This window comes from Peromyscus californicus, unplaced genomic scaffold (genome assembly GCF_007827085.1).
Source record: "Peromyscus californicus insignis strain IS unplaced genomic scaffold, ASM782708v3 Scaffold_7__1_contigs__length_154581171, whole genome shotgun sequence".
Taxonomy (NCBI): domain Eukaryota; kingdom Metazoa; phylum Chordata; class Mammalia; order Rodentia; family Cricetidae; genus Peromyscus; species Peromyscus californicus.
Window position 1 is genome coordinate 87,724,519 of NW_026294595.1, and position 27,821 is coordinate 87,752,339.

General features: G+C 40.9%; 1 protein-coding gene across 9 annotated transcripts in view; it reads left to right on the forward strand.

Annotated features, from left to right (window-relative positions):
• Positions 1-27,821, forward strand: part of Fmn1 (formin 1) — a 380,313-nt gene that overhangs the window by 128,081 nt on the left and 224,411 nt on the right. For all 9 annotated transcript variants that reach the window (XR_008214879.1, XM_052723123.1, XM_052723128.1 and 6 more), the window contains one exon: positions 21,471-21,532. Coding sequence is in view for 8 of the 9 variants with exons in the window: in XM_052723123.1 (XP_052579083.1) it covers positions 21,471-21,532 (62 nt within the window). In the remaining variant the exon portion in view is untranslated. Of the gene's footprint in view, positions 1-21,470; positions 21,533-27,821 lie in introns of those variants that run through there.

Here is a 27,821-nt window from a genome sequence, read left to right on the forward strand (position 1 = left end):
GCCTCTTGGTACTTGAGATGCCTTTGTCCACACACAAAACTACACAACACTTACCTCAGAGGTTTATTCTGGAGCCAAATATGAGTGACCATGGCCTGGGACTCAGATTTAGTTTCTCCAAATCCCATATTTTGTGTTCCAACATGCTAATAGTTTGATGAAGTTTTTTATGGTAATGGAAAAAAGGAAGTCATAAATCAAGGCACTTTGAAAAAATGTTGAAGCATCAGGTGGGTGGGTTGAAACCTTTGCTGTAGGCCTCGGGAGTGGTCCCATGGCTTTCTTAGCCTTTGGGTTGGTAGAAAGTAGAATTTTTTTAAAAATACATTGCAAAAGGTTTATATCTGCCAGTCACAGGACGTTCTGTCACACACAGAGGCGAGCAAGGAATGGCTATTTAGGGGGCTAAAGGTAGCCTAAGCCTAAGATAAATTGTAATTAGTCTCTGAACCTGCAACAATTCAACTTCTCCTCAGTCATTGAAGTTCTGTTGAGTTAATCAGCTTTGCAGAAGGTTCAAGTTGACAGTACAGTTTCTTTCTGGAAACTTGTTCAGAGTTTCTACCCATTCTGATAAAATGAATAACTTACTCAGAAGTAAACCTACAGCCAACATTCTTTTGAAAATGAATGTTTTTTTAAATATTTTTTTTTACATTTTTATCCCTTAGAAATTGTGAGGAGATGATTAATGCAAGTCATTCTGTCAGAAAACTGTCTCATTGGATAAATTCTGTGGTAAAACTGAAATTGAAATGTTTTAAGAGATGAAAAGAATCCATAAAGAAGTTCTGAATGTTAAAGCAGAATTTGTTCATACTTTTTTAAAAACAGATGGTGCTGGGTGTTGTAAGGCAAGTTGTTTATTAGATTCCATTAACTACATTTAAATGTGCTAGAGTTGTTTTAAGATATCAGTATTCATAAGTTCTTCATAACTTGAATTTTATAACAGTTTAAACTTGAAAATGTTTTAGGTGTCAGTTTACTTATGTGTAAGGAGTATGTTATTTTTTTGGAAAGAAAATTCCCTAGGTTCATGCACAAAACAGTTTGGAGAACACTGTTTTGGCTTACACTCTGAAAACTACTGTTCCCATATCACCTGAGACCTTGTTGAAAATATGGACTACTATTAGTGGATCTCATCTACGCATGAACTATACATGAGTCAGTGCTGTAGGCCCAAGCAACCAGCTCGTTTTACAGAAGTGTCAGTATTGTTTCTCTTTCCCCCGGGGCATGGTTGAACTGCTCTCACTGTGGCTTCCTGCCTGGTTTACAGTGGTTATAACTGGAGCCTAAGGTTACAGAGGACACAGACAGCTCTCTAGAGTGAATCTGCTCAGAGAATTCCCTTCTCCCTTTCTCCAACCTCAGTCCCCAGTCTGTCCAGAGTTCCCATAACTACACAGGGTCTCGGTCAGTATGCAGGGTCATTTCCTCCACTCCTTATCCCTTCTTCCCTCTCACCAAGCCCAGATTAGCCCTGGAGTGTTTGAAGGGATGAGACTGTAGAGAGTAGGATGTAGATATTTCCACTGTGAAAGACCATGTCCTGCGGTGGTGGACCCACAAAACCACTCAGTGTCTGTGCTACAGAGCTTGCTAGTCTTTGAGTTGCCTCTGGGAGGTTTGCAAGAGAAGAATTGGGGTGTTACCTTATTTGTTCATTTTTAATAGTTAAACTAGAGTCAGTGAAGGGTTTCAAGCCTCTTTAATAAAAGTTACATGTGGATTTCAGATGTAGACCCACAGAACAGAAGAACAGGAAGAAATGCAGTGAGATGCTCCCAATCGTTCTCTTAGACAGTTGGGGTAGCTAGAGCGGGTAGCTGGACAGAAGAACAGGTAAAGAGGAGGTCGTAAGGGGGATACAGGCAAAGAGAATGGAAGATGGGAAGCTTCTGGGCCCATGATTCTCAACCTTCCTAATGCTGCAATCTTTTGATACAGTTCCTCATGTTGTGGTGATCCCCAGCCTTAAAATTATTTTTGCTGCTACTTCATATCTATAATTTTGCTGCTGTTATGAATCATAATGTAAATATCTGATATACAGGATATCCGATCTGTGACTCTAAAGGGGTCGCCACCCACAGGTTAAGAACCACTGCTCTAGGCTACTGTGTAGTTTCCATCACTGGAACAGCTAAGCAGTTTGCAAGGGAGAAGTATCCTGAAGTAATACAAAGCAACAATCTTTATCAACAGGACTTCAAAGTGTTCATGGGTAGAATTCAAGGGTCTGTTAAGTTGCATGTAAATAACCTCAGACTGAAACTTAGATATTGTAAAATATTTGTTCAATTTTCATCAAGATCTGTAAACTCTTCAGAACTTTCCTTTTATATCAGTTTAAGTATACAGGAGTTTTATAGCACTTGGAAGTCAAGGGAGGTGGATCTGAGTTCAAGGCCAGCCTGCTCTATACCGTAAATTTCATGCCATCTAAGGCTACATAGTGAGACTCTATCAAAATTAAAATAGTTTTAGATGCCAATTTACATATGTGGGGTTTTTTGTGGATTAAAAAATTAAAAATGTATGGTGTGCGTGAAAGAATTTGAAGAACAGAGTTCTGCATTGTACTTGAAAGAATGTTATGCCACAAGCACTCGTGATGTTGCTATAAATGTAGTTTACTATAACTGGGTCTCATTCAAGAATAAAAATACATATGGTTAAAGTTGACATTTATTTTGTTAGTTCTGTGTGCCACAGCAGGTGGATGTGGCAGACTCATTTCTGCAAAGTATCAGTACTGTCTTGGACCTCCCACTAGATCTTGCTAGTGTTTACATTGCACTTAAAAACATTTAAAAACTGAATTGATTTCTCCTGCAATGTATTGTCTGTTTTCTTTATAACTGTAACACCATTATTCTGGGAAGGGGTCCATAGACTTTGTCAACTGTCAAAGGCTTCTGTGATGCAGGAAGATTAAGGAGTGAGCCTTTGTTTGAACATTGTAGTCCCACATAGAATGTGTTTGTTTTGGTTCTGTGTCAAGTGAACTGGGAGTTACCAGATATATTTGAACTGAGGTTAGACATTATAGTCCTTTTGTTTAGAAAAGGCTCCCTATGGCTTCTGTGTTGACTGGAAAACAAGGTAGGAGGTTGGGTGGTAGGTAGACTTACAGTCACAGGGAAACTAATTATCAGAAGACAGTGATGAGAAGCCAAGACAAGAACTAAATTTCATAGGAGGTGGTGGCTTGGACTATGGTGATAGTAATGGATACATTTCTATGTATTCATTTGGGAGGAAGAGCCATTACAATTTCCCAATAGATTGAATGTGAGGAAGAAGAATCAGAAAGTGTCCATTTTTGACCAGAGCAAAGGAAATGTGGAATTTCCATGGCCTGGAGGAAAGAAGTGGGCAGATGAAGTGTGCGTGGTAAAATTGGCATGCTAATTTGTCATGCAGTATCAAATGTTGAGCTAGCACTTGGAGTTATGAGTGGATAATAGTGGAGGAGGCTTTCTGAGCAGCAGTTATACATTGGGGAGTCACTGTGTAGGCAAAAGTCAGTGTTTAAAACTTTGGGCTAGGTGAGATGGTCATTGTAGATGAAGAAGGTGAATCAGGACTGGTCCAGCCAGGGACTGGACCAGGAAGAGACTGAGGTAAAGTTTAGTGAGAGCTTACAGTGAGGTAGGAAGAAACCAAGGCATCCTGAATACAGTTAAGAAATAATGTCAAAGAGGAAGAAAGTGTGCCTGTTGACACACTGTTTATGTCCAGGTACAGATAACGCTCTCAGCACTGTCTAAATATCAACCCTATGGCTCGTAAAGCCCGGGGATAGGAATCAGAATCATCCCATGGACAGATGAGGAAACAGCGGAGAAACTGAGCCCTTGGGTCCCATGCATGGGGATGACAGAGCTGAGACCTGAAGCAGGCCTTCTCAGTCCAGAATCAGTTTCGTTAGTCACAATGCGCAGATCTCTGAATCGCTGATCTGTGTGAGGGGAAGCAACTCCTCAGCACTGGTTCAGAAGCAAAGCCACACAAGATACCCAAATTCTTCGTATAAGTTTTCATTCCACCAATAACTAAAACTAATTGTGGAAAACATATAAAAGGAAGGGAAAAATTTTTATCAATTATTTTAATAACTACAGAGTATTAGAATTTTGATGAAGTTAAATAATTGACTTTACTAAACATATCAAGTTGATATTAACAATAGTATTGCAGTAGTGGTGGGTAAAAATTTAAAACTTTATTAATCATACCAAGTTGATAACTATTTTGTCATTGTAACAACATTGTAATGAATATTTGCATCTGGATCTTGGAATGAATTCTAAATTTCCTTTGGGGCCGGGCTTTCAAAGGAAGACTTATCAAACTCCCCATGCACCTGTTCAGAATTTGAGATAATTACTAAAGATGGCACCCATTTCTCTCTCTTAATTGATCTCCCTGAGTGTCCAATGGAATGGAATGCTATGGTATCTTCCTCTGTAAATGCTTATCAGCACAGTGCCTTGTTCATACAACATTTTCAACAGATGTTACTGATTGTACTAGCAGAGCTATAGCCACAAGTAACTACCATGCTCTCACTGATAATTACGATAATAAGGCTTAGAAATTGTTGATTTTTTTAGACATTGGGTTTTATTACTTAAAAGAGAGACATAATAATGGTATATTGCCATTCTGTATATTGCCATTCTATCTTTGATGATCAGCAAAATTCAACATTTGTTCCTATGTCAGTGGGAAATGTCAACCATGACCATGACTTTCTATTTCTGTGGCATCTGTTACCATAGCAACTAAGTCAGTGAGCTGTAAATGAAATGCATAAACTTCACGAGTCTGGCTTCCAGCTTACTGATTATGAAAACTGTAGAAGATATAGAGCCTCAGGCTGTGTAGCTGGGTGCCTGGATGCTCCTTTAGCTGGCTTCTCTGTTAGGGACAACTGCAGTTGTGACTCTGGGTATTATCTTAATGAACTGAAATACATGATACTTGGAAGAATAGAAGACTATATATTCCTAAAGATGTAATGGATTTAAAATGGCCAGATGGGCCGGGCGGTGGTGGCACACGCCTTTAATCCCAGCACTCGGGAGGCAGAGGCCGGCGGATCTCTGTGAGTTCGAGGCCAGCCTGGGCTACCAAGTGAGTTCCAGGAAAGGCGCAAAGCTACACAGAGAAACCCTGTCTCGAAAAACCAAAAAAAAAAAATAAATAAATAAATAAAAAATGGCCAGATGGAAGGGCTTCCCAGCTGGCAGAGATGAACTGCAGCTAACTAGTGGTGCCCAGGGCTGAGCTTCAGGAAACTGCTAGCTGGGAAAGAAGGTTTGCAGAGGACCAGGCCTAGTCTAACCTATTTTGTGGGATGCTAGGCCTCTCTGACTTACCCAAATATTCAGATACATCAGCCACAAACTCTCCAGTGCTCATTCCTTCTTTGAGTACAAAGCTCAGATTCTCATACCATGTTTATTTTCTCTTCCTCAGTACTAACTGAGCTGAGATAGTATTCTGTATACATTCAGAGGTTAGCTTTCTGAGTTCAAATCCTGGTTCTACTGCATGTTACCTCTGTGGCTTTAGGCAACTATTTAACCTTCCTGTGTCTTGATTTCTTTTCCCTTAATGTGGAAGTGGTATGTTAACAAGCACATAAAATTCTTATGAGCTATTAGTAAATTTTATTTAATGTATGATATACATTGTTTATATCTGCTATTTGGATGTGCAGTCATAATTGGCAGCACTTTTTTCTTTGTGGAACATAAATACTAAGCATGTGAGAATCAGTGGTGGCTTCTAGTTCCACATTTGTGGAAATGTCATTTGCAAAGCATGAAAACATAGGTTGGCAATATAGAATACTAAGAAAATGTTGGTTATTATCCATTTGGTTTTTAGTTACACCCAGACTAGAACAACCCACTAAACTGCTAAGGATATATCTATTGCATGCTCCTTGTAAGAGAGGCCTTAAGAGCAAAACCAAAACCCAGTAAAGAACCAAACATCAATGTACAAATCTTTGTGTCCTTTGGAGCCTTGCAGGGCTGTATTCTATGACTATCAGAGTATTTTCTTGGTATACCCATCTATCGATGTCACAGAACCCCAGTCTCTAATTTCCCTTAATTACCATTTGGAATCTTTTTTTTTTTCATCCTGACTTCTCAATTCCAGGAGCATTTTCTTCCATTTTAGTTAACTAATGCTGTGTGTCTACTTTGTGGACTTTTAAAAATGGTAAGGTATAACATTCCAGGTTTCTCCACCACTTTCCATCATTCCAGGGTTCTTCCTCAGCTTTCCACAAACACATACCTACTTTCTTCCTTGGGATCTTGACTCCATATTCTTCTCCCTGTCTGTCAGCACTTTCTTCTCTGGAATTCTGTGATATTAGATTCCTTTAAAAAAAAAAAAAGATTTATTTATTATGTATATAAGTGTTCTGCCTGCATGTCTACAGGCCAGAAGAGGACACCAGATCTCATTATAGATGGTTGTGAGCCACCATGTGGTTGGTAGGAATTGAACTCAGGACCTCTGGAAGAACAGCCAGTACCCTTAACCGCTGAGCCATCTCTCCAGCCCATGATGTTACATTCTTAATAATGTATTAATTTCTTTAAGGAAGAGACACCTAGGAAACCACAGTTCTAGAGGGATTCTAATTCTTGTTTCTTCCTACCTTTAATCTGAATTGCAAAAGCTGCTATAAGTAAGTTCTGGAACTCTCCAGGTTCTGCCACTGAAAGTCTGTGTTCTCTGGTTATGTGTGGCCTGCCATGCTGTGTTCTCTGATTACATATGGGTCCTCCATGCTGCCTGCCGTTGTCTCTGTATACCCAGTCTACACTCCACTCTCAGCAACTGCTACTTCAGGTGCTTTCCACCTCTCCTCAGACAGCCAGTTCTCCCCCTTTCCTTATACTCTGAATATTTGGTTCCATTTTAAAGCTATAAAGAGGTTTTAAAGTATGCTAGAAAATACATTAGGTTGGCAGTCAAGAGACCTGTCCCCAGCTCAACAACTATATGTATTTTTCCCCTTGTGTGACCATAAAATGTGATTCCAAGTAATACAGAGTATCCGTATCTTAATTTTATTATAAGGATTTAGAGGGAGGAGGACAGGCCTCAGTAGCCTCAGAAAATACATCTTAAATCCTGTGATCTTATGGTTTTGTTTTGTATATGCTTTGTGGCACTGTTTCTGCTTACCTGGGTATAGAACTGCTGACACACCAAAGTGTGGATACCACCAAAGTCCAACCTGGTGAACCAGTACGTTTTATTGATGTTACTGACAGTAATATGGATTGGGGGTTACTTATAGAAACATAAATAACTCAAATACAGCTGAATCACCAAGGCCCACCCCAGAATGGGTGACAGCTCATGAAAGCTGGAAACGGGGAGTGAAATCCAAAACCTGCAGGCGGCTCAACAGGTTGGAGAGTGCCCTTCCCAGGTAGCTCAGCTGCTCTGGGCCTTTTCCAGGCAGCTCTGCTTGTTTCTCCCTTTTCCAGGGGGCTTACCTTTTGTGAGAGTATCTCTCAGCAGTCTTAACTGGTTATTTATGCTTGGCAAGAGAAGGGCCTGGTGAATCTGGTCAGTTTCAGGGACTTCCTGAAGCCATTGTATTGTTGACTTCTTGGGCTTAAAGTAGCTCCCCTACAGGTTGGAATGTTTTACCTCCTGCCTGACATCCTGTGTCTTAATAAGTTTCCCTCTAAAATGGGATGTAATTAATCTGAGAGGAAGCTGCTACACAACAGTATAAGACTACAGACTAGCATTAATTTGCCAATGCCATTTACTGCAATGGTACATTTATTCCATTTTCAGTTGCATTATTCTCAAGCTAGTAAAACAAGTCTTTATGGTATGGTTGTATCAATAGTAAGGTGGAAGAATTTGAAGACACTTAAGTGCTTTTCTCTGTAACTATTCATAGATGCTAGAATCTCAGGGAAACTGCATGCAGTAAGATAAAAAGAGCCGGAGTCTACTGGATTAGCTCTTGGTTAAACACAAGGTCTGCTCTGTGGCTTCATGAGTTGGAGGGAACAGAGCTTGAGTTGTCACATGTAGAGCACACCTTTAAAAATTGAGATGCAGAGCTGGAGAGATGCCTCAGAGGTTGAGAGCACTGGCAGCTCTTCCAGAGGTCCTGAGTTCAATTCCCAGCAACCACATGGTGGCTCACAACCATCTACAATGAAATCTGGCACCTTCTTCTGGTGTGCAGGCATACATGCAGGCAGAACACTGTATATATAGTAAGTAAATCTTTTAAAAAATTAGATGCAAATGTAGCCTCCTGACACTTGAGAATGAAACAAAACAAAGCAAGCAAGCAAACAAACAAAAACCAATACAGTAGTTCTCTATTTTGTCTACCTTATCAAAATCACCTTGATTCAGATGTCTGTGTTTGGGGTTGGGATCCAGGCATGAGCCAGGATCAACTTCTGTAGGTTATTCTAATGTAAGTCAGCCCTGAAAAACAGTAGATTAGCATAGGGTAAAGGCTTTATGAGATGATAAAATAGGCTGTCTAGTGGAAAAGTTTTGACTTTCACAGTTCTCTGATTGTCTCATTTATATTCCTGATTCTGAGGTTAATACTGCTGAGCAAGATCAGAGTTAGTTAGCTGGGCACGTCAGAGTTTCCCACGTGTCTCATTATAGCCTTTGAGGTTACTTTATTTTGCACTATATTTCATTAGAATCAGTGAGTGCTTTTTCTCTTTGTATGCCCTTGTTCATGGTGTTCTCAGACCCGTACAAGAAGGAAAAGTAGAGACTATCCATATTTGAATGTGTTTTATCTCTGTTTTAGTGTTTTGTTTATCTTGGAAAACTAGAAATTTCTCACTGAATCAATCGTGAGGAAGTCAGTTATCTTAGGAAGATCCTGTTACTAAGAGGAAAAAAATTCTAAAAAGTGACCACAAGGAACAGCACAAGCTAGATTCTTCCAAAAAGGCATGTGAGATATGTAGAACCAGTAATTTTTGGCTATCCAAAAGAATCTAGTTGATAGTTCCTACCTGTGTGCATGTATAGTCCTGTATTTCTACACATTGCTGGCCTGCTGCATGAAGTTTCCAGCAAGAAACCTTGGAAATCTTAGAGTTGCTAGACAAATTGTGAACTTCATACATAAGCAATGAATATGTATTTAGTTTAATTGTATGTGACATATTCCATAACCTCATCTGTTGTTGCTGTAAGTCCACATTCTGAGAGCAACTGAACATCACCTGTTTTTATTTTACATGTCTGGCAAAACTTGGGCATAGCAGTGGAGGAGAGGGCCAGAGCATTTATTCATTCTTTATGGGTGGACCCTCCTGCAGAGAGACCACTACTTCATTTTATACACTAAATTATCACATTGGCTGATTTTCTTTTCCAATTGTCTTAGAGGTTTTCTCATCTTTGATGTTATAAATGAAAGATGTAGGCTTGAAAATAGCATGCCCAAGTTACACACACACACACACACAGAGGTCTTAAAATCTGAGTGGTAGAAATGATGCCAGTTAAACCTTACAGCTATAGACAACAATCCAAGGAGCAGCTGTAACATGTTATATTTAGGGTACTTTTCCACCATGTGAGAGACACAAGTGTCTTGTCTCCCTTAGAAACCTGGGCAGGTAGCCTAGCCTCCTGGGTACTTGCCTGGCCTGATTTAAGAGAAAATTCCATTCTCCTTCCAGTTAGATTTGGCTGATTTTCACCTGCCTCTCCAGAGACTGACCTTCAGCTCTCTCTTCTGAGGTTCATTTTGTCAGCCTTAAATAAAGGGCTTTCAGTGATTGAATCAGAAGTACAAGTGAAAAAGCAAGCAGCTTCTCCCAAAGTTTGAATCTAGTCAGCTCATGATGATCCATGCCACACTAATAGTCATCTTCTAATACTGTGCAATTTCATTCTATTTTAGTTTCAACTGTTTCTCATTGACTATTCTGCTATATCTAGTCCCATATAGAATAGATATAACTGTACTACATATATTAATTTTGAACACTTCATTATTGATATGGAAGAGAATCAAAATGATATAAAACAAAGGTAGAATAATATCTTTATATTACTAAATCTTTATTCATATTTCTGAGATTTATGAAGCTAGTCTTGAAGCCCCTTTTGCTAAGCCCTGTATCTGATTTCTTTGCTGCTTTCTCTAGAGATGGTGAATGATTCCAGCATTTCTTATGTGGTCATCACCTTGCAGAACTCACTGGAGTGCCATTCACAATCTACCTATTTATGTATTCCTAGATGCTGTACAGCATGGGTCTTTCAAGCTCTGTGTAAATGCTATCACAATATATGTTTTTAACAACTATAAAACTGTTAGTTTCATCTCTTTAGAAAAATTTTTATCTCCATTTTTTTACTCCATTGTTTCAAAGTTCTAATGTAATATAGAGAAGTGTGGGTGATTATGAGGCTAGATATTCTTTTTTTTTTTCTTTTGGTTTTTCACGACAGGGTTTCTCTGTGTAGCTTTGCGCCTTTCCTGGAACTCACTTGGTAGCCCAGGCTGGCCTTGAACTCACAGAGATCTGCCTGCCTCTGCCTCCCAAGTGCTGGGATTAAAGGCGTGCGCCACCACCGCCCGGCTAGATATTCTTATTTTACTCTTAGTGAACCATTGAGTTTGTCTGGGTTACTTATAGGAGCATGGGTTACACAAACAGCTGTATTGTGCAAAGCCTACCCCAGTCTTAGTGTTTTAATTTGGTTTATGTTGGTGTGATTAAACACCATGACCAAAAACAACTTGGGGAGGAAAGTATTTAAGCTTACAGCTTATTGTCCATCTCCATCATGAAGGAAAGTCAGGGCATGAACTCAAGGTTGGAACACTACTTACTGGTTTGCTCACCGTGACTTAACTCAATCTGTTTTTTTATGTGGAGGTTTCACTACCCATAGTGGGCTAGCCCCTTCAGTGTCAATCATTAATCAAGAAAATGCCCCTTAGGTATCTATCTTGTGTCGAGTTGACATAAAAACTAACATAAAAACAGCACATTGGTCAATAACTCACAAAAGCTCCATCTCTAGAGCTCCCTACAAAACCTGAAGACAGCTCACTGAATGAGACAGTCTCTTCAGAAATTGCTTGTTCATTATACAACACTGTGGAGGGGCCTTGTGAATCCTGTCAGTTTCAGGAACTTACTCAGCCTTTTTATGATTCGTTCTGAGATGTGTAAGTTTCCTTTCTTCTTGAGTTTTATGAGTTTACTCCTTCCCTTCAGAAGGGAATGTTTTTCAACTGGGAGGAAATAATTACACAGCATTGTACCCCTTCCTTAGTTCTTATATTCTTTTAGCCCCCTCCTCCACAAGGTTCCCTGAGCCTTGGAGAGGGAGTGATGTAAATGCCTACTTCCCCCCCCCCCCCCATGTGGCTGGGTACTGGACACTGTGCCAAAGCTAGAGTCAGTTATTCTTGGGAACCTGACTGGTTATTATTCAATACTCACTTCCCACACTAAAAGAATAGGAAGTTTTCCTCTGGGACCTTGACAGAGAGTGGCAGTAATTTATGGGAGCAAATACAAAAATTTAGAAACCGCAATGGCAGACACATCACAAATAGTTAACAAAAGAGTAGCAGATGCTTCCCTAATGAAACCTTCTATTTTTTTGGTTCAACACATGATTTATTGATATTGTTCCATGACATTAAATAAAGTCAACATATTGACTCATTAGTAGTATGTAACTCAATATACTGTGGAAATCTGTACATTAATCTTCCATCAATGTATTTGCCTCAAGTTTCACCATTATGTGTGAAGTGTGCTAAAGTTCTTGATAAATACAACTAGTAATATTTGATGAGATGGCTTGGTGGGTAAAGGCACTTGCCAACAAGCTGAGGACCTGAGTTTGATCCCTGGGACCCTGTACGGGGAAAATCTACTCTACAAGTTGCTCCCTGAGCTCCACACATATACTCACTGCATATATTATTTTTCTATCTCTATATCAATGACAAAGCCTCTTAATTATGATTGCAAGTGTCCTGCCAGATGCCTCTCAACCTTATTTCCTTGAGATAGGGTTTCTCACTGAACCTGGGAACTAGGGTGGCAGCCATCAAGCCTTTGTGAGCCTCCTGTCTCACCTCACAGGGCTGCGGTACAGGTGGGTGACCATGCCTAGGTTTTTGTACTGTTTTGTTTTGTTTTTGTATGAATGCTGGGTATTTGAACTCAGATCTTCATGCTGCGCAAGTGCTTTTACCTGCCGAGTCCCCTCCCCGGTCCTATGATTCATTCTTATTTTCCTTTTCTTATAGCATGCCAAGCTCTTAATTATTCAGTATTTTTTACTCAAAAATGATTTTTGGTCTAGAGTTTATGTCAAAGCTCTTGAGCTTTTTATTTCTAAACCTGTGTTTAAGTTTAGCATGTCACATCTTTATAGTCACCTACTGCTCTTTCCTTGTCCTTATTTTAAAAGTGTGATATTGTCATTTTTGTTAACAATGATTGTTCTTATTTTAGACTTGCTAAGGATTTCTGAAAATGATGAAACATTTTCAGGGTGTTTTATGTTTAAATTTGTATTGAGTGATATTGTACTTCTGTTGTTGATCTTTTTGTCTGCCTTGATTGTTAGGCTTCTTGATGGTGCAGATTAGAGCTTTGGCTTGAAGGTTCCTATCTATAGAATGATTTGAGGAATCATGTATTTCACGAGACCTCCAGACTAGAAGTGCAGCTTGTAAGAATGGTGTTTCGGGGTTTCCCACCAGCATGATACAAATGCTGCATGACCAGTCAATGGGAACAAGCATGGCATGAGACTTAAGGTTGGAAGCTTGCTCTTAATCCGGTCATCTCTAATCCTCTTTGCATCCTATGGATGCTTTCTTCGGCTTCCCTTTCCCACCTGGGGAAGCACACCTCAGTTGGTTTCTGAACTGTAAACATGGTGTTAGAGTCTTCACCCATAGGGGTATTCAGCCCTGGTGACTGCAGTAACTGTCCTGCCTCCTTCTGGAACCAGGTCCCAGCAAGCTCAGAGCCAGAGGCCCTGGACACCTGACACCACATGATTGCTTCATCACACTGCTGTCTAGGATGTTCTGTTTAGCTACTCACCTGTGACTTAACTCTCTTGCATTATAATTGAGATGTCAGTACTAATGTCAGATGCTAGCCTGGAACACCTAGAAGCCCTCTCTGTCATGCTTGCCTTTTTTGTAGGCGTGGTTGGAAAAATCCTGCACTTGTTCTGCTCCTTCTCAAGTAGTGACCATATCCATTCTAACTTTTTGAATGACAAGAGTTGTTTCTCAGCTTTGGTTCAGTTCCCCACCCCCACCCCCAGGTCCCCTGCTCCTCTTCCTCCTCATCCCTCCACCCCAAGGAGCCTTCAGGAGTTTCTGTGGTGCTTGGTAGTTAGTTCCAATATGCAGTATTGTGACTGCCATCTAGTGACAGAATCAAGTACTTTCAGTTGTTTTTACATTTTATTTTCAGTGTGTGTCTAGAAGTGTAGGAAGGAGATAGGCTTCATCACGCTTGTGTTCCTGGAATTCTTAACCGCTTGGCATCTTCACCCTAACAAAATGAGAAATAGGAGTAAGAGGATGAAGTAAAAAGACAGATTATCTAAGGCACCTAGGGTTTGATGGAATGGCTATTTTCTCCGAGGTGAGCCATCCAGCACTGTGCGCTGGCAATACAGGTAAATGTTCAGAGTCACAGCTATGACTATTGATCTTTGAACCTGTTTCACATCATTATCTCAGAACTGTTCCTTGCTCAGATTTTCAGTATGAAGCCGTATAAGTATATACATGTTCATTTAGACCCATTAACTTCTTTGCATGCCTGCCTATGTTGTTCAAGAAGAACCTACCTCATGTCTCTAATCCTCTGAAATTTTCTGAGTCTCTAACTAGTAAACTTGCCTGGAAACTTGCCAGACATACTCATTAACCATTGCCAGCAGCACCAATGCTATGCAACAAACCAATGTAATTTCCAACAGCACCCAGTAACAAGTTTGTGTAAAGACAGTTGCTCGGGTGAGCTTTTCCGAGCTGGCTTCCCTGCCTGCTATTCCTGGGGTTTGGGTCTGTGCATCTCTCCAGACCCACACTGAGGAAGTAGCAGGCACTCAAGGTGTGTTCTTACCCAAAAGCAGGAGCAGTACTGCTAGAGGCAGGCAAAGCTGTCATCAGATGTATCCTCTTTAATCATACCCCCCTTTATTCCACCAGCCCCAGCTAGTCACTTGGCCAAATTGAAAGCAAGGGGATTTTCTATATCCCAAAGGAAAGGGGGTGCAAGTAGATGAATATTTTTCTAGCAATGCTCAATCCATGTCTGCAAATAAAACATTCAGATAAGATCAAATAAGGCCTTTTGAGACAACAAAGACTTAATTTTGTCATACCAGAGTGACCATGATGAAAGCTTCTTTCATATCAAAGATATAAGCCTTGAATGACCTTTTTTTTTGTTTTGTTTTGTTTTTTGAGACAGGGTTTCTCTGTGTAACCCTGGTTGTCCTGGAACTCACTCTGTAGACCAGGCTGGCCTCAAACTCACAGAGATCCTCCTGTCCCTGCCTCCCAAGTGCTGGGATTAGAGGTGTGCACCACTGCTACCAGCTTGAATGACCTTTTAAGTTTGGAAATGTACTCTGCTCATTTTTATACACACTCTGCTTAGTTGAGTGCCTGGCTCAGTGAAAGAAGCTATCTGGTAGAGTAGGTTCAAGCCACTATAACCAAAATTCCATAATCCAGAGAGCTTATAAACACAAAAAAAAATTCTTTTCATCATGTTGATGACTGGGTTGAAGCCCAAGTTCAGGGTGGCAACAGATTCAGGGTTGGAGGAGGGTCCATTTCCTGGTCCACCAGATGTTCTTGTTGGATAGATGTTTCTTACGTTGCCATGGTGAGAGGGATGAGCTGGGTTTAGGAGACTCTTGTATAAGGACACTAATTCCATTCACAGGTTCATGGTAGTTTTGTCCTCATCACCCAATTCCCACTCAAAGATCCCTCCTCCTAATATCATCACTCTGAGGGAAGTAGTATTTTAATATATGAATGGGGTTCCCTAAGCAGTTAAACCATAACAATAGGATATTAGTAAGCTTAGAGAGTTGATGCTTCTCCTCACCCTTTAATGCTGGTAATTCTTATGTTTCTGCCCAAAGAAATCTCAACTGTTTTTGGCCAAGGTTAGATATTGACAATTATAATTCTTGAATTATTGTATTTCTCCCATCTGTTGTCCAGTGCTGTGTTGTTTAGGTGCAGAAATTATTATCCTTTCTGTATACATATAAAATGATAATCAAATTGGCCCATTGTTCACTTAACCTCTACACAGCCTCATTCTTTCTGAAGGGACAACATGGACCTTTGACCCCCTAACCTGACTCAGATGCTGAGATCTTGTGCACACTATTCACACACAAGAATGTGTGAAAAGGTTTTTTGTTTGTTTGTTTTTCCAAACATCCTGAGATTTCCAAGGCTGGTCTGAAAATGATTTGAGGAAGAGCAAGGGAAGGGGATTGGCTTAAGATTTCCTAGTTTTTGAAGGCATGAATGGGGTAAGGGTTCCCATTCATGGGTAGTAATTTGTGTGGTCTGAGTCTTGCCAGGTTTAAAGGCTTTCTTACCCATTGACTCTTATGTGGGAAGATGGGAAAGAAGGAAGTTCAAAGTTGTCAGCAGCCAAACATCCAAAGTGTCAAGCATGGGGCTGGAGAGCTGGCTCAGCAGTTAAGAGTGTAAAAGCACCCACAGCTCTAGCAGAGGACCAGAGTTCAGCTCCCAGCACTCACATTTGGGCTGCTAATAATCTTTCAAAACTCCAGCTCCAGGGGACTGGAATCTTCTAGCATCCACGGGCACTGAACTTACCACACAAACACAGACACACACACACACACACACACACACACACACACACGCACACACACACACTAACACTTCAAACAAATACCTTGCAGAACATGGTGGTGTATGCCTTTAATCTGAGTACTGAAGAGGCAGAGGCAGATGGATCTGTGTGAGTTCAAGTCAGCCAGGGAGGGCTATATACTGCAGCCCTCTGTAAAACAAACAAACAAACAAATAAATAAAAATAAAAAAATCCATCCATCAATCAAGCAGAACTTGTATCATACCTTCAACCACCTGCTGGCAGTGCCCCTGACCCCAGCACCGCTCCCCCTGCTGGCTCCCTTTACCTTTGGTTCCTTTCCCACTGTTTCTGGCAGGTACAAAGGTTTTTTTTTTCCCCCAGGCCGCATGGTTAGCACTGGCTAGGTGCATTACTTATGGAGGCATGGCAAGCTGAGACCTGGCTGCATTCTTTGCCTGCCTAAGTATGCTAAACATGGGAGCTCAAATTTGACTTTATTTTGGGTTTTGGAGTAAATGGCTTGTATTTGTTTGCTTTATATGACTGAACATTTTCATCTGCTCCTGAGATCACTGGAGACTTGTGTTCTTAGCATATCCTGCCATTCCTTATGTTCTCAATTCCTTTATCTTTGACACATATTTGCAACATTTTTACTATTATTTTCACTTATTTCTTAATTTACTTGTTTTTCTTAAATTAAATGAACCTTGTCTTAAGGCAGTAGCACCCAGACTTTACCTGTTTATCATGACACTTAGTTACTTTCTGTAGCATCTTCCAGTTTCCAAGTCAGTAAGCAGATGCATCATAGAAGTAAGGATGTGCACATCTAAATAGTGTGGGTGGTACATGCTTAGCTTCAGAAGCACCAGTTGAGTATTGTTCAAGTAAAACTCAGAGGAAGACCTTGCCCTTGAAGACCGAAGGATAAATTTTAAAATGTAAAAATGGGAGGCAGTGGGAAAAGCCAAAAGGAGGATAAGTGGGGCAAACCAGAATTCCTAGACAGAAAGATATCCAGGTGACTCTCAATAGTGAATTAATCAGAAGATTTCTTAATGGGGGTGGGTGGGGGAAGGGAAGAGTAGAGAGGAGAGGATGGGGGAGAAGTCTAGGATCTGTGTGTGTGTGTGTGTGTGTGTGTGTGTGTGTGTGTGTGTGTGTGGTTTTGTGTGTCAACTTGACACAAGCTAGAGTCATCAGAGAGGAAGGACCGTCTGTTGAGGCGATGCCTCCATGAGATCCAGCTGTAAGGCATTTTCTCAATTAGTGATCAGTGGGGGAGGACCCAGCCCATAGTGGGTGGTGCCATCCCTGGGCTGGTGGTCTTGGGTTCTATAAGAAAGCAGACTGAACAAGCCATGGGAAGCAAGCCAGTAAGCAGCTTCCATCCATGGCCTCTGCATCAGTTCCTGTCTCCACGTTCCTGCCCTACTTGAGTTCCTGTCCTGACTTCCTCCAGTGGTAGAAGTGGAAGCCAAATAAACCCTTTCCTCCCCAACTTGCTTTTGATTGTGGTGTTTCATCACAGCAGTAGAAACCCTAGCTAAAGCAATGTGAGAGGGTAAGTAAAATCAGATTTAACGATGAACTGTGACTACTAGCCTGGAAACCTGGAGAAAATGGACAGAACCTAACCTCAATCCTTGATATTACTAGACATTAGACCTTACAGTGTTCACTTTGACACTCCTTTTCCTCAAACCTTGGGATTAAAAATAGATGAGATCTCCCTTTAATTAATTAATTAATTTTTAAACTTTAAAAATTGTGTTATGTATATAGGTGGGTTTTTTTTTCCTCCTGTGTATATATTCGAACCACATGCATGCCTGGTGCCTGCAGAGGCCAGATTAGGGCATGGGATTCTCTGACACTGGAGTTACAGATGATTGTGAACCACCATATGGGTTCTGGGAATGTAACCTGGATCCTCTGGAAGAGCAGCTAGTGCTCTTGATTGCTGAGCCCTGACATAATCTCTCTTTTAACAACTTATAGAAAATATCCAGACTTTTGAGTGAGTTCAGTGTTTGGACAAAGCGAGCAACCTTGAAGTTTCCAGGGATTCTGAGTTTGTATGTACTTCATGTTTATCCAACTGAAGGAACAAGAGCTATACCAAGCCAACAGTCCCCAGGCTAAATGGCACGGGTTCTCTGGGGCTAAATGTTGTCATTGGCATTTATTGCTCATGGCTTCGGGAAGGCTGTTCAACCTGAACATCTCAGGTTCCTCCTCTGCCACGTGGGCTTAGATATGATAGGGTCTTCTTAGAAGTCTGTAGTGTGTGCTTAGATCTGTTCCTGAGGCCAGTGCTATCGAAGAACAAGACCGGTCTTGTATTTCCTGAGATAAATGTGTATGGCCAGCTGTAGATAACAGCTATGGCAGACCTGTACCTTCAGTGTTAGTGGAGTTGTCTCTGATTCTGCCCTTGGCAAGTTAGAGACCCAGGCCAGACACTTGGCAGAAAAAGATGTTTCGTTGCTGTGAGCAGGTCAGGAAGCCACCAAGTGAAGCCCCGAGTTCGATTAAGTGCTGGGTTAGAATGAACTCTGTGGAAGGAAGTTCTTGTATATCATTTCCCAGAATACTGGATTCCGCCTCTAAGGAGATTCTGTGTTTTCTGTCTTTCATATACGATGTTCTTAAAAGAAAAAGAAAGAATATCTTGGGCTTCTTTTTTGGTGCAAAATATAAAATATTTTCATTAATGTCTGAGTTTTCATCGAGGTTCTGGTGACTGCAGAGGGCAGAGGGATTTGCCACTTTCAAGTCCTTAGATTCAAGCCCTCTATTCCTCTGTCCCACGAGAACAAAATCTCAGCCACCAAATACTAGGGTTAAGTTTTCTTCTTAATTAATGCCAGTCCTTGGTCTAGTACTTCACATCTCTGTCTCATCATCCTCCCTGAGAATGTGCCCCAAGCTACTCTAAGCCATTTTCAAATCAAAACTGAAGTGCAGAGGGTTGCTTCCCATAAGGCACATGTGAAACTGCCAACCTAGCTTTGATTCAGGATTATTTGGGAATGTTTACTTAAATTTATTAGATTTAATGTAGTGTGTGTGTGTGTGTGTGTGTGTGTGTGTGTGTGTGTGTGTGAGAGAGAGAGAGAGAGAGAGAGAGAGAGAGAGAGAGAGAGAGAGAGAGAGAGAGAGAGAATGCCTCAATGCATATGTGGAGGTCAGAAACCAACTTGCAGAAGTCAGTTCTTTCCTTTCACTATGTAGGTTCTGGGGATCAAGTTCAGGTTGTCAGGCTTGGTGATAAGCACCTCTATCTACTGAGCAATCTTGCCAGCCCTATGAGGAACCTTTGGATTCCATCCTGTTACCTTCTGAAGTCTTAAAATGAATATCCCATTAATAAAGGCTGCATTTCCTTTTATTACTTTTACTGCCATAAGGGTGTGCTTTCTGTCTACCTGTAATGGTGGTATGCTTATCCAAAATATTTGCTTAAGGAGGAGATAGATCATGCTTTTCTGGGTGTTAGTTTTGCAGTGGCCTCTTTTGTCAATTTGTTAGTAAATTAGTCATAATTCTATATGTCACACCCTTACTGACACATTTTATATAACATGAATAAATTTATAGGATGGTCTATGTGATTTCTGTTCAGAGGCAGGTAGATGCTTTTCAAGAAGGTTGAATGAACTGGTTTCCTTTGACTGCTTCATAGAATATTGGGTTGACTGGGTTCGTATATTTATTGTCACATAGGTTGGGACTCTACCTTAAAGTCCATTAGAAAAGCATTTGATAAATTTAAGAGATGGCAAGAAGCCAGCATGCCTGGAATGTAATGGGCTAGTAGAAGGAGTAACATGAGATGAGAGGAAACAGATCACAAGAAGCCTTTGGGCTTGGGGTGTGGGCATGCGTGTGTGTGTGTGTGTGTGTGTACCTGTGTTCTCATGTGTCTAGGTGCCATTGTCCATACTTGTGTGGTAGGGGTAGAGGCACACAAGTTTGATGTCTGGTGTTTTCTCAGTTGATCTCAACCATATTTTTTAGGACAGGACCTCTCATTGAACTAGACTTTTCTATTTCAGTGAGACTGTCTGGCTAGTGAACCCCTGAACTCCACCTGTCTCCTTGCTCTGACCCAGCTCTTTGGTTGCAGATGCATGCTGCCAAACCCAGCTTATATTTGGGTGCTGGGTATCTAAACTCAATTTTCATGCTTGTGCAAAAAGCACTTTCACCATGGAGCCACCTCCCTGGCCCCTACAGGTTGGAGTCTGGAGTCCAAGTTCTGTGGAAAGCCAGGAGTGAGATACGGTCTGGGTCATGTCTTTAATAGATGGCTCATACTGTCATGGAGGAGACTCTTTATGCTGGTAAGAGGGGAACGAGGCAGCCTCTGGGAAGGAGAATGTAGGGTATTGGAAAGATGGTGGTGTCCCAGATTATAGCAGTGCTTGTTGGGGATAGCTACAAGTGGTTTGATCTTTGGCGTGGTATAGAAAGAGAGTCCACAGCATTACCGCTGGAGCTCAGTCCTCACAGGGCTGCAGTGTGGCTAGCCACAGTCCTCAACAGCCAAGCTCCTCTCCTGGTGGGACTTTACTGCAGACTTTCCTCATTCACTTTTGAATTGGAGCACCAGCTTGCCTGCCTACCTAATGATACCAAATTAGAGGAATAGTCTGTCTCTTGCAGTACAGGCCTGTGACCGTGAACACATTTGTAAAGAGCCGGTTTGTCCCACAAAAGTCCATGGTCACAGCATTTTGCTTTGTAGTTCTCTCTAGCACAAATGGTTCTGTGGTCCTATGCACATTAGCTGTTCTCCTGGAAGTAGAGGTGATTCCTGTGCTTTTGGCTCAGCTCGTGGGATGGTAGTTTTAGTATCTGACTGCAGTTACTGTGTACACTGGGGTCGTATTTCTGGGATAAATGTCATTCAGATAAAAAGTGGACTAGAAACTTATTTTTGTCCCACTTTCAGCCTCCATTCTCCCAAGAATCTCTCCTTCAAATGGTCTTGGCTTTCTTGGTTGATCAAGAGACTAGAAAAGGCTTGCATTCATTCGTGTTTTGTTCTCTCTCTCTCTCTCTCTCTCTCTCTCTCGTTTTCTTTTTTAAACAGTTAAAAATAGAGATCTGTGATCTCATATAGAAAGTTTCTTTTATAATCTCCCTTAACACATCTGTGGTGTTCGCCATGGGGCATGAACTTTCAGCTCCTTGAAGACCGACACCTGACCCATTCTTTATCTGGCACTCACTCACATGCCTCTTCTCTTTTTACCCCTGCCCTGGTTGCTTAATTTGGCACTTTCCATGATCCAGGCTGTATTGAAGGGAAGGAATCCCCTTGTACCCCAGTCCTGACCGTGTCTGGACACGATGCCTAACAGATCTCCTTCCTGTCCACACGTGATGTGACGTCTTTATTTTGGTTATTTGGAGGGTGGCTGCCGGCTGGGATTCAGGTGATGTGCCTTTGAAGTTTCTGACTCATTTTGTGTTCCTTTGTAACTGGCTTCTCTTGTGATCTTCCAGAATACCAGGCTGCTATCTTACATCTGAAGAGGGAGCACAAAGAAGAAATCGAAAACCTGCAGGTATATCTCTTTGATTCTACTGAACTGGCCTTCTGATGGTTATTTTTCTTGTGTGCTGAATAAATATTCCTCTAGTGTGGGGAGTATTTAACTCGATAGCAGCTGCAGCTCCCGGCTGCCAGTGGGCACCAAGTGAAGTAAATATTCCTCTTAGTGGGGAGCATCTAACTAGATTTCATCTGCAGCTCACAGCTGCCAGTGGGCATCAACCTTATTCTGGAATGAAAGCCTTGGATGCGGTGTTTAATAAACTCTGGTTTCTAACATTGAAAGAAATCACTGGAAATGCTTTTGGCTTTGGCAAGAGTGATTCTGTATTTTTAGATCAGGAAAGAAGAGAGTATTGAGACTTCCACTGATCTCGGGAAGTATTTTAAAACTTGATGTTGCTATACACCCTGGAGTTGATTTCTGTCCCGCTCCGTCCTCTGTGTGCCCCTTAGCTCCTCCCTGGGGCATGATATCATTCAGATGAAGAGTGTGCTGAGTCACCCTGTGTCCTCAGGGCGTGCTGACAGGTGCCAGTGGGTCCTCCTCTGTTTACCATTGAATTGTCAGTCTCCAGGTTTGTTGTTTGCTTACAGGGCATATGGCAGGAAGTTCAGAGTCTTAATTTCAAGCCACTGGATAGTGAATCGGCCCTCAAGTCGAGGTTATTCGTGGGTGGGGTAAGCCACATGCATTATCCAGGAATAGTGGCAAATTTTAAATAAAACGCCTACTCCCTTAAATATGAACTCATTATTTGCCACTTTTATCAGTTTGTGGCTAAAATATCCTTCCTTTTAAATGTTATTGACAGATAGAAATTATAATTTATAGTACCTGGCATGTTTGGAAATAGTGTGCATTCTGGAGTGAATAAATTGAGTTTACTTATAAATGTGCTACTTCAGTGAATTTGTGGATCAAATATTCCTATTCATTTTATTTTTGTTGACACATAGGAGCTGAATATGATTTATGGTGCACAACATGTTTTGGAATATCATACTTTGTTGCATGACTGAACTTCATTTACAAATGTATTACCTCATATACTTAACTGATTTTTAGTAAGTAGACTTGCAGTCTGTTAGCAGTGTTGAGGTAGGTAATACATTGCTGCTAGAATGGCCACTACAAGCAAGTACTTCAACTTCTCATCTCTAACTGAAATTTTATGTCCTTTGATCAACCTCTCCTCAATTATTTCCCTACCTATCACCCCCAGCCCCTAGTAGCCATCATTTGACTCTGTTTTTGTGAATTCACTGTCTTAAATCCAACCTATAAGTGAGATCACACAATGTTTATCTTTCTGTGCCTGGTTTATTTTTCTTAACGTCTTTCAGCTTCATGCATATTACTGAAAATGACAGGATTTCTTTTTTGGCTGAATAATATTCCATTGTATTATGCATATTCTTTATTCCTTCCATTCTTTTACAAACATGCAGATTGATTCTATATCTTCCCTTTTGTGAACAGTGTTGTAGGGAGCACAGGACTGCAGCTGTAGCTTCCTTGTGAACATATATAGTAGCAGAGCTGCTCATTTATACAGTGGTTCAGTTTTTAATGACTTTACTAGCTTACTTTCCCAGGAAAGGAGTTAATGGCTCCCTTCACCATGTCCTGGCCAGCATTTGTTGCCCTCCATCTTTTTTAGTAATAGCCATTAGAACAAGTGAGAAAGGATACCCCACTGCAGTTTTAATTTGCATTTCCCTGATAATTAGTGATGCTGAGCATATTTCCATATCCCTGCTGGCCATTTTATGTGTACCTTTGGGAAATAGCTGCTCCTTTCCTTGTTCATTTTAAAACCTCCTTGTTTTCCTCTTAGGAGTTATCTGCATTCCTTGTATATTTTGTTTACTAACTACTTATTAGATTTGCATAAGTTCCTCCTTTCAATTTTCTATAGTATGTTTTCAAATGCAGTAGAAGGGTTGGCAAGGTAGCTCAGGGGTCACCAAGTAGTTACCTGGTTCAATCCTCAGGGCCCACATGGTAGAAAGAGAAATGGGACTCCTATGTGTTGTCCTCTGATCTTCACAGGCATGCTATAGCATGAGGACATGTGTGCATATTTGTGTGCACACCCACCCACTCACCCACAAAATAGTATATGAATAAATAAATGTGAAGAAAGCAAGTCATAAAAAGGAAAAAAAGGTGAGATGCTATGTTGGGTTTTACCTGAAGTCATTGCAAATAGCTAGTGTACAGATTCACATCACACACATTCACACTGATATGCATGGTTTGGAAGAGGGAATGAGTTAATTTAACAAAGAAACAAAGTGGAAAAGTGCATCTCATGCCTAGGGGAAAGAGACGGATGGAGCCCATTTCCTTGTTTGTAAATGACGTCACTTCCTTTTTCTCTGTGGTGGAATGAGAAAGGTCCTGAGCTGTCCAAGAGGATTTGAAGTTGCTGGTGGATAGTTAAAGCATGGTTAAGAGAAGGGTTGGGACAGGAGTGCTTACATATACAGGGTTAGTAACAGTAAGGTGGTCAGAGTCTTTAGTTTTCCCGCTTGCAAATCAGCTCTGTGAGGAATGGGCCAACGAAATAATATTCACAGTAGAGGGAAATGCTTGGCTTTGGAGTCTTTACTCCAAAGCCGCACTGAGCTAAGCATATTACATGTAAATTATACTGTGAAAATCCTCTAATCCTACCTCTCAAATGAAGAAAAGCTTGGCATGTTAGTCAACATGCCAACACTGTAGCAAACACACACCATAAGAGACTCAAAGCAGAAAAAGGTTTTATTTTTGCTTCATGGTCTCAGTCCATGGTCACTTGTCCTTGTTCCATTTGACTAAAGGTAGGAGTGCATGGCAGAAAAGGCCTGTTGACTTCACTGAGTGTGTGAAGCGAAGAGAGAGACAGGAGGGCCCAGGATCCCAATGTTCCTTTCAATATCACCCCCCTACTATCCTCACTTCCTTCCACTAGGTTCTCCTTCCTGAAGGTCCGGTCAGCCACCTCTTGTCTTATGGGCTGGGGACCAAAGTTTGAACATATGGGCTTTGAGGGAACATTGGACATCCAGACTAACAACAAGAGATGGAAAAGTGAAGAGGAAATGACAGGGAAAAAATATAGTGTGATGCTGATTCCTGTTTTAAATATGAGTCAGATTATGATACGATTAGCATTACTGAACATTAACAAATTTTCATAATTATACTTTAGAGATTTTGGAGAATAAATTTCTTAAACAATTACCCACTCTTTTGATGCTATTGGTGAAGTTAAATTTTTTTAGACCTCAAATACATTGGTTATGCCAAGTTGAAGAACCCTGTGGCATGCTATGGCTGTGTGGGCAGCAAGCCCAGTTTCTATAGTTGAATAGTCTTAAAACATACTGCAGTCACAGGCAGACAGCCAGAGGTCTGTGGTGTGCCCCCAAGAAACATTTTTGTTTCAAATATAGCACTTCAAAGATCTGAAATAGGAAGACACATTTTTAAATGGATCTCTAGCATTTTCTTTAAATACATTAGAAAATTTGGCAGTAATATTGTTCCATGTAACTCCCAACTGCTTAACATGGTAGCTGGTGTCCACTTCATCTGTACTTTTCTGTCCACCACTGTCTGCCCTGGGTGGATCACCTGCTTGACTCCTGTGTGCTTCAATTAGCTCCCATTTCTGAATGATAATGCAAACAAAATGAGATGAATAGTTCAGCAACAACAGCACCCATCAGAGTAGATACCGTTCGTAACATATACAGATCAAAACCCAGTCTGGCTGTACTTGTGTATTCTCTCTGAATATCACCCCTACTTATGGCAAATCCCTCCAGACTGGTGGAAGGTAATGGCTGGGAGGCCTGATGCTTTGGTGCTCATATCTTTATGTGTGATGCCCCTGGAAGCCTTTAGTTGTGTTTTCTTTTTCATTGACAGGGCATGGAGAAGTCAGATGTTTCAAGGCTTTCTAAGCCTGCCTTTCTGTACTGTTCTGGACCACAGAGTCCTCCAGAAATGGAAACTATGTAGAATGCTCTGGTGGGAGATTGGCCTTTGCAGACTGTCTCATGAAGGCCAACAGGTGGAGGAGCACAGAGCTTTTAGGCTCATTCATTCTCTTCACCTGACAGTTGTGGAGTAGTGTGAGAACCAGGCTTGATTCTCAGAGTAGTTTTTCAAATGTGTACTCTTACACACATAAAGCCTTTTACTGATGTCTTAAATGAATCAGATATTGCTGCTTATGCTTATCTGCTACTGTGCAAATGCAAACATTTGGCTGACGTTTCAAATAACCAGGGAAGGAAGGTGTGGAAGCCCAGACATTTTCTATGATGTCATTATTTCATGTAATTTATAATTTTACCATAGAAAAGTTCTTTCTTTTATCTCCTTCCCCAAAAATATGTGTTTCTTTTAGTGTACCCCATCTTCAAAGTTTGGTCACTTCATAATACTCATTATTGTCTAGTTCAGGTTTTGATAGTCTAATGGTTTTGGCTTTCTTTGGGGAAAGCCAGAAACTTCCCTTGTATGTTTCCTAAGAGCTTCTTGCCTGAGAAGTAGGGTTTGTAGGAAGCACTGCTCAGCAAGTTCACGATCACTGGGTAGAAACAGTTTAGACCTCTTCAGGCATTTGATAAAACTCATTCCCTCCCAGTACAATAGTCATTTCTTTGAGGTTGCTTAGGACCTAGGATTTGAGAATCACCATCACAAACTCTTTCATATGGTAGCGTGAGAGAACTCGGTTCTCTTTGGCATCAGGACTCCAGTTTCTTGCACAATGACCATATGAAGTAGGGAACTTCTTTGAGACTTAGTTTCCCTGGTCTTAGCGACTGTGCGTTATTGATCTTGGTGGTGGTGAAGCTAGCATCACCACTCCACTCGAGGGATGTTGAGCAGGACACACCCTGATGGCACTGGTTCTGTAGCACAGATGCTTCTCATTCATTTTCCTTGGGTTAAATCTCTTTATAATTAGACAAATTGAGCTTAGAGTGCTTTTTGAGTTTTGTTGTTGTTGATGTATGAGTATTTCTTCAGGACATCTGACTTACTCTTTGAATGTAACTTAACTGTGCTTTCAGTCCATTCTCATGCTCTGGTGCTCAATATCAGGATGGTCCAAACCAGATCTTCATTTATTTTACTCATGACCTCATTTCATCCTAGAATATTTTCACGCAATCCTGTTGTTCTAAGTTACTTTTCTGTTGCTATGATAAACTCCATGACCAAAAGCAACTGGTGGGGGTAGGGGTGGGTAAATGGGGCTGAGGGCCAGGACAGGTTTGTTTGGCTTGTACTTTCAGATCACAGCCCTTCACTGAAGGAAGTCAGGACAAGAACTCAAGCAGGAACTGAAGCAGAAACAACAGAGGAATGCTGTTCACTTGTTTGCTCTCTGGCTCATCACGCTTAACTAGCTTTCTCATAAAGCCCAGGCTAACCTGCCTAGGGATGCTGCTGCCCACAGTGGGCTGGACCCTCCTACATCAATTAGCAAGCAATACAATGCTCCATAGACATGCTCATAGGCCAACTTTCTTTTTTCAATTGAGGTTCCTTCTTCCCAGGTGACTCTAGGTTGTATCAAGTTGACAATAACAAACTAACGAGAACACTTGGGCATTTAGGTACATATAAAGTGAGATAGATATGTTTATTTTTGCATAAAGAATTAAATTTTGGCTGAATATTTGATTCTGAGGTACATAGAACATCTTTATTTTTAAGTTTTATTGATATTTAGATTATAGATTATAATTAACAGTGCTGAGATCATATTGCATTAGGGTCATTTCAGAAGTCTTTGGAAATTCTGTTCTAATTGCAAGCCAAAATTCATTTAATTTTTCCTTTTAAATGAAACTCAATTCAGGAACTTAAACATTAAAAACATTAAAGCTAGTTATTATAACACTATTCAAGCCAAAGGTATTTAATTTTCAACATCATGTGCTAAGAAATGATGAAGGAAATATTAAAATATTTATTTTCTATACTAAGTCATCGCTTCTCTAAGAGTGGAAAGCTACCGGCACAGTAAAAACACTGTGGTTCGTAACGTATCATTGCCTTCTCTAAGCTGAACTATCTCCGGCAGCATTCATGAGTGTTCCGTGGTGTGATGACAGATGCAGTGGGAAGCAAGCGTGTGTATGTTCTGGAACGAGGCTGCATTTGTGTGACCCAACTAGGATGAGTGCCGCCAGAGTGACCTCAGATTCACCACACAGTTGGTTTTAATTAATTTTTGGTCATTGCACATTCAGAAACCTCTTAACTCGTGTCAAATTGTTCATTA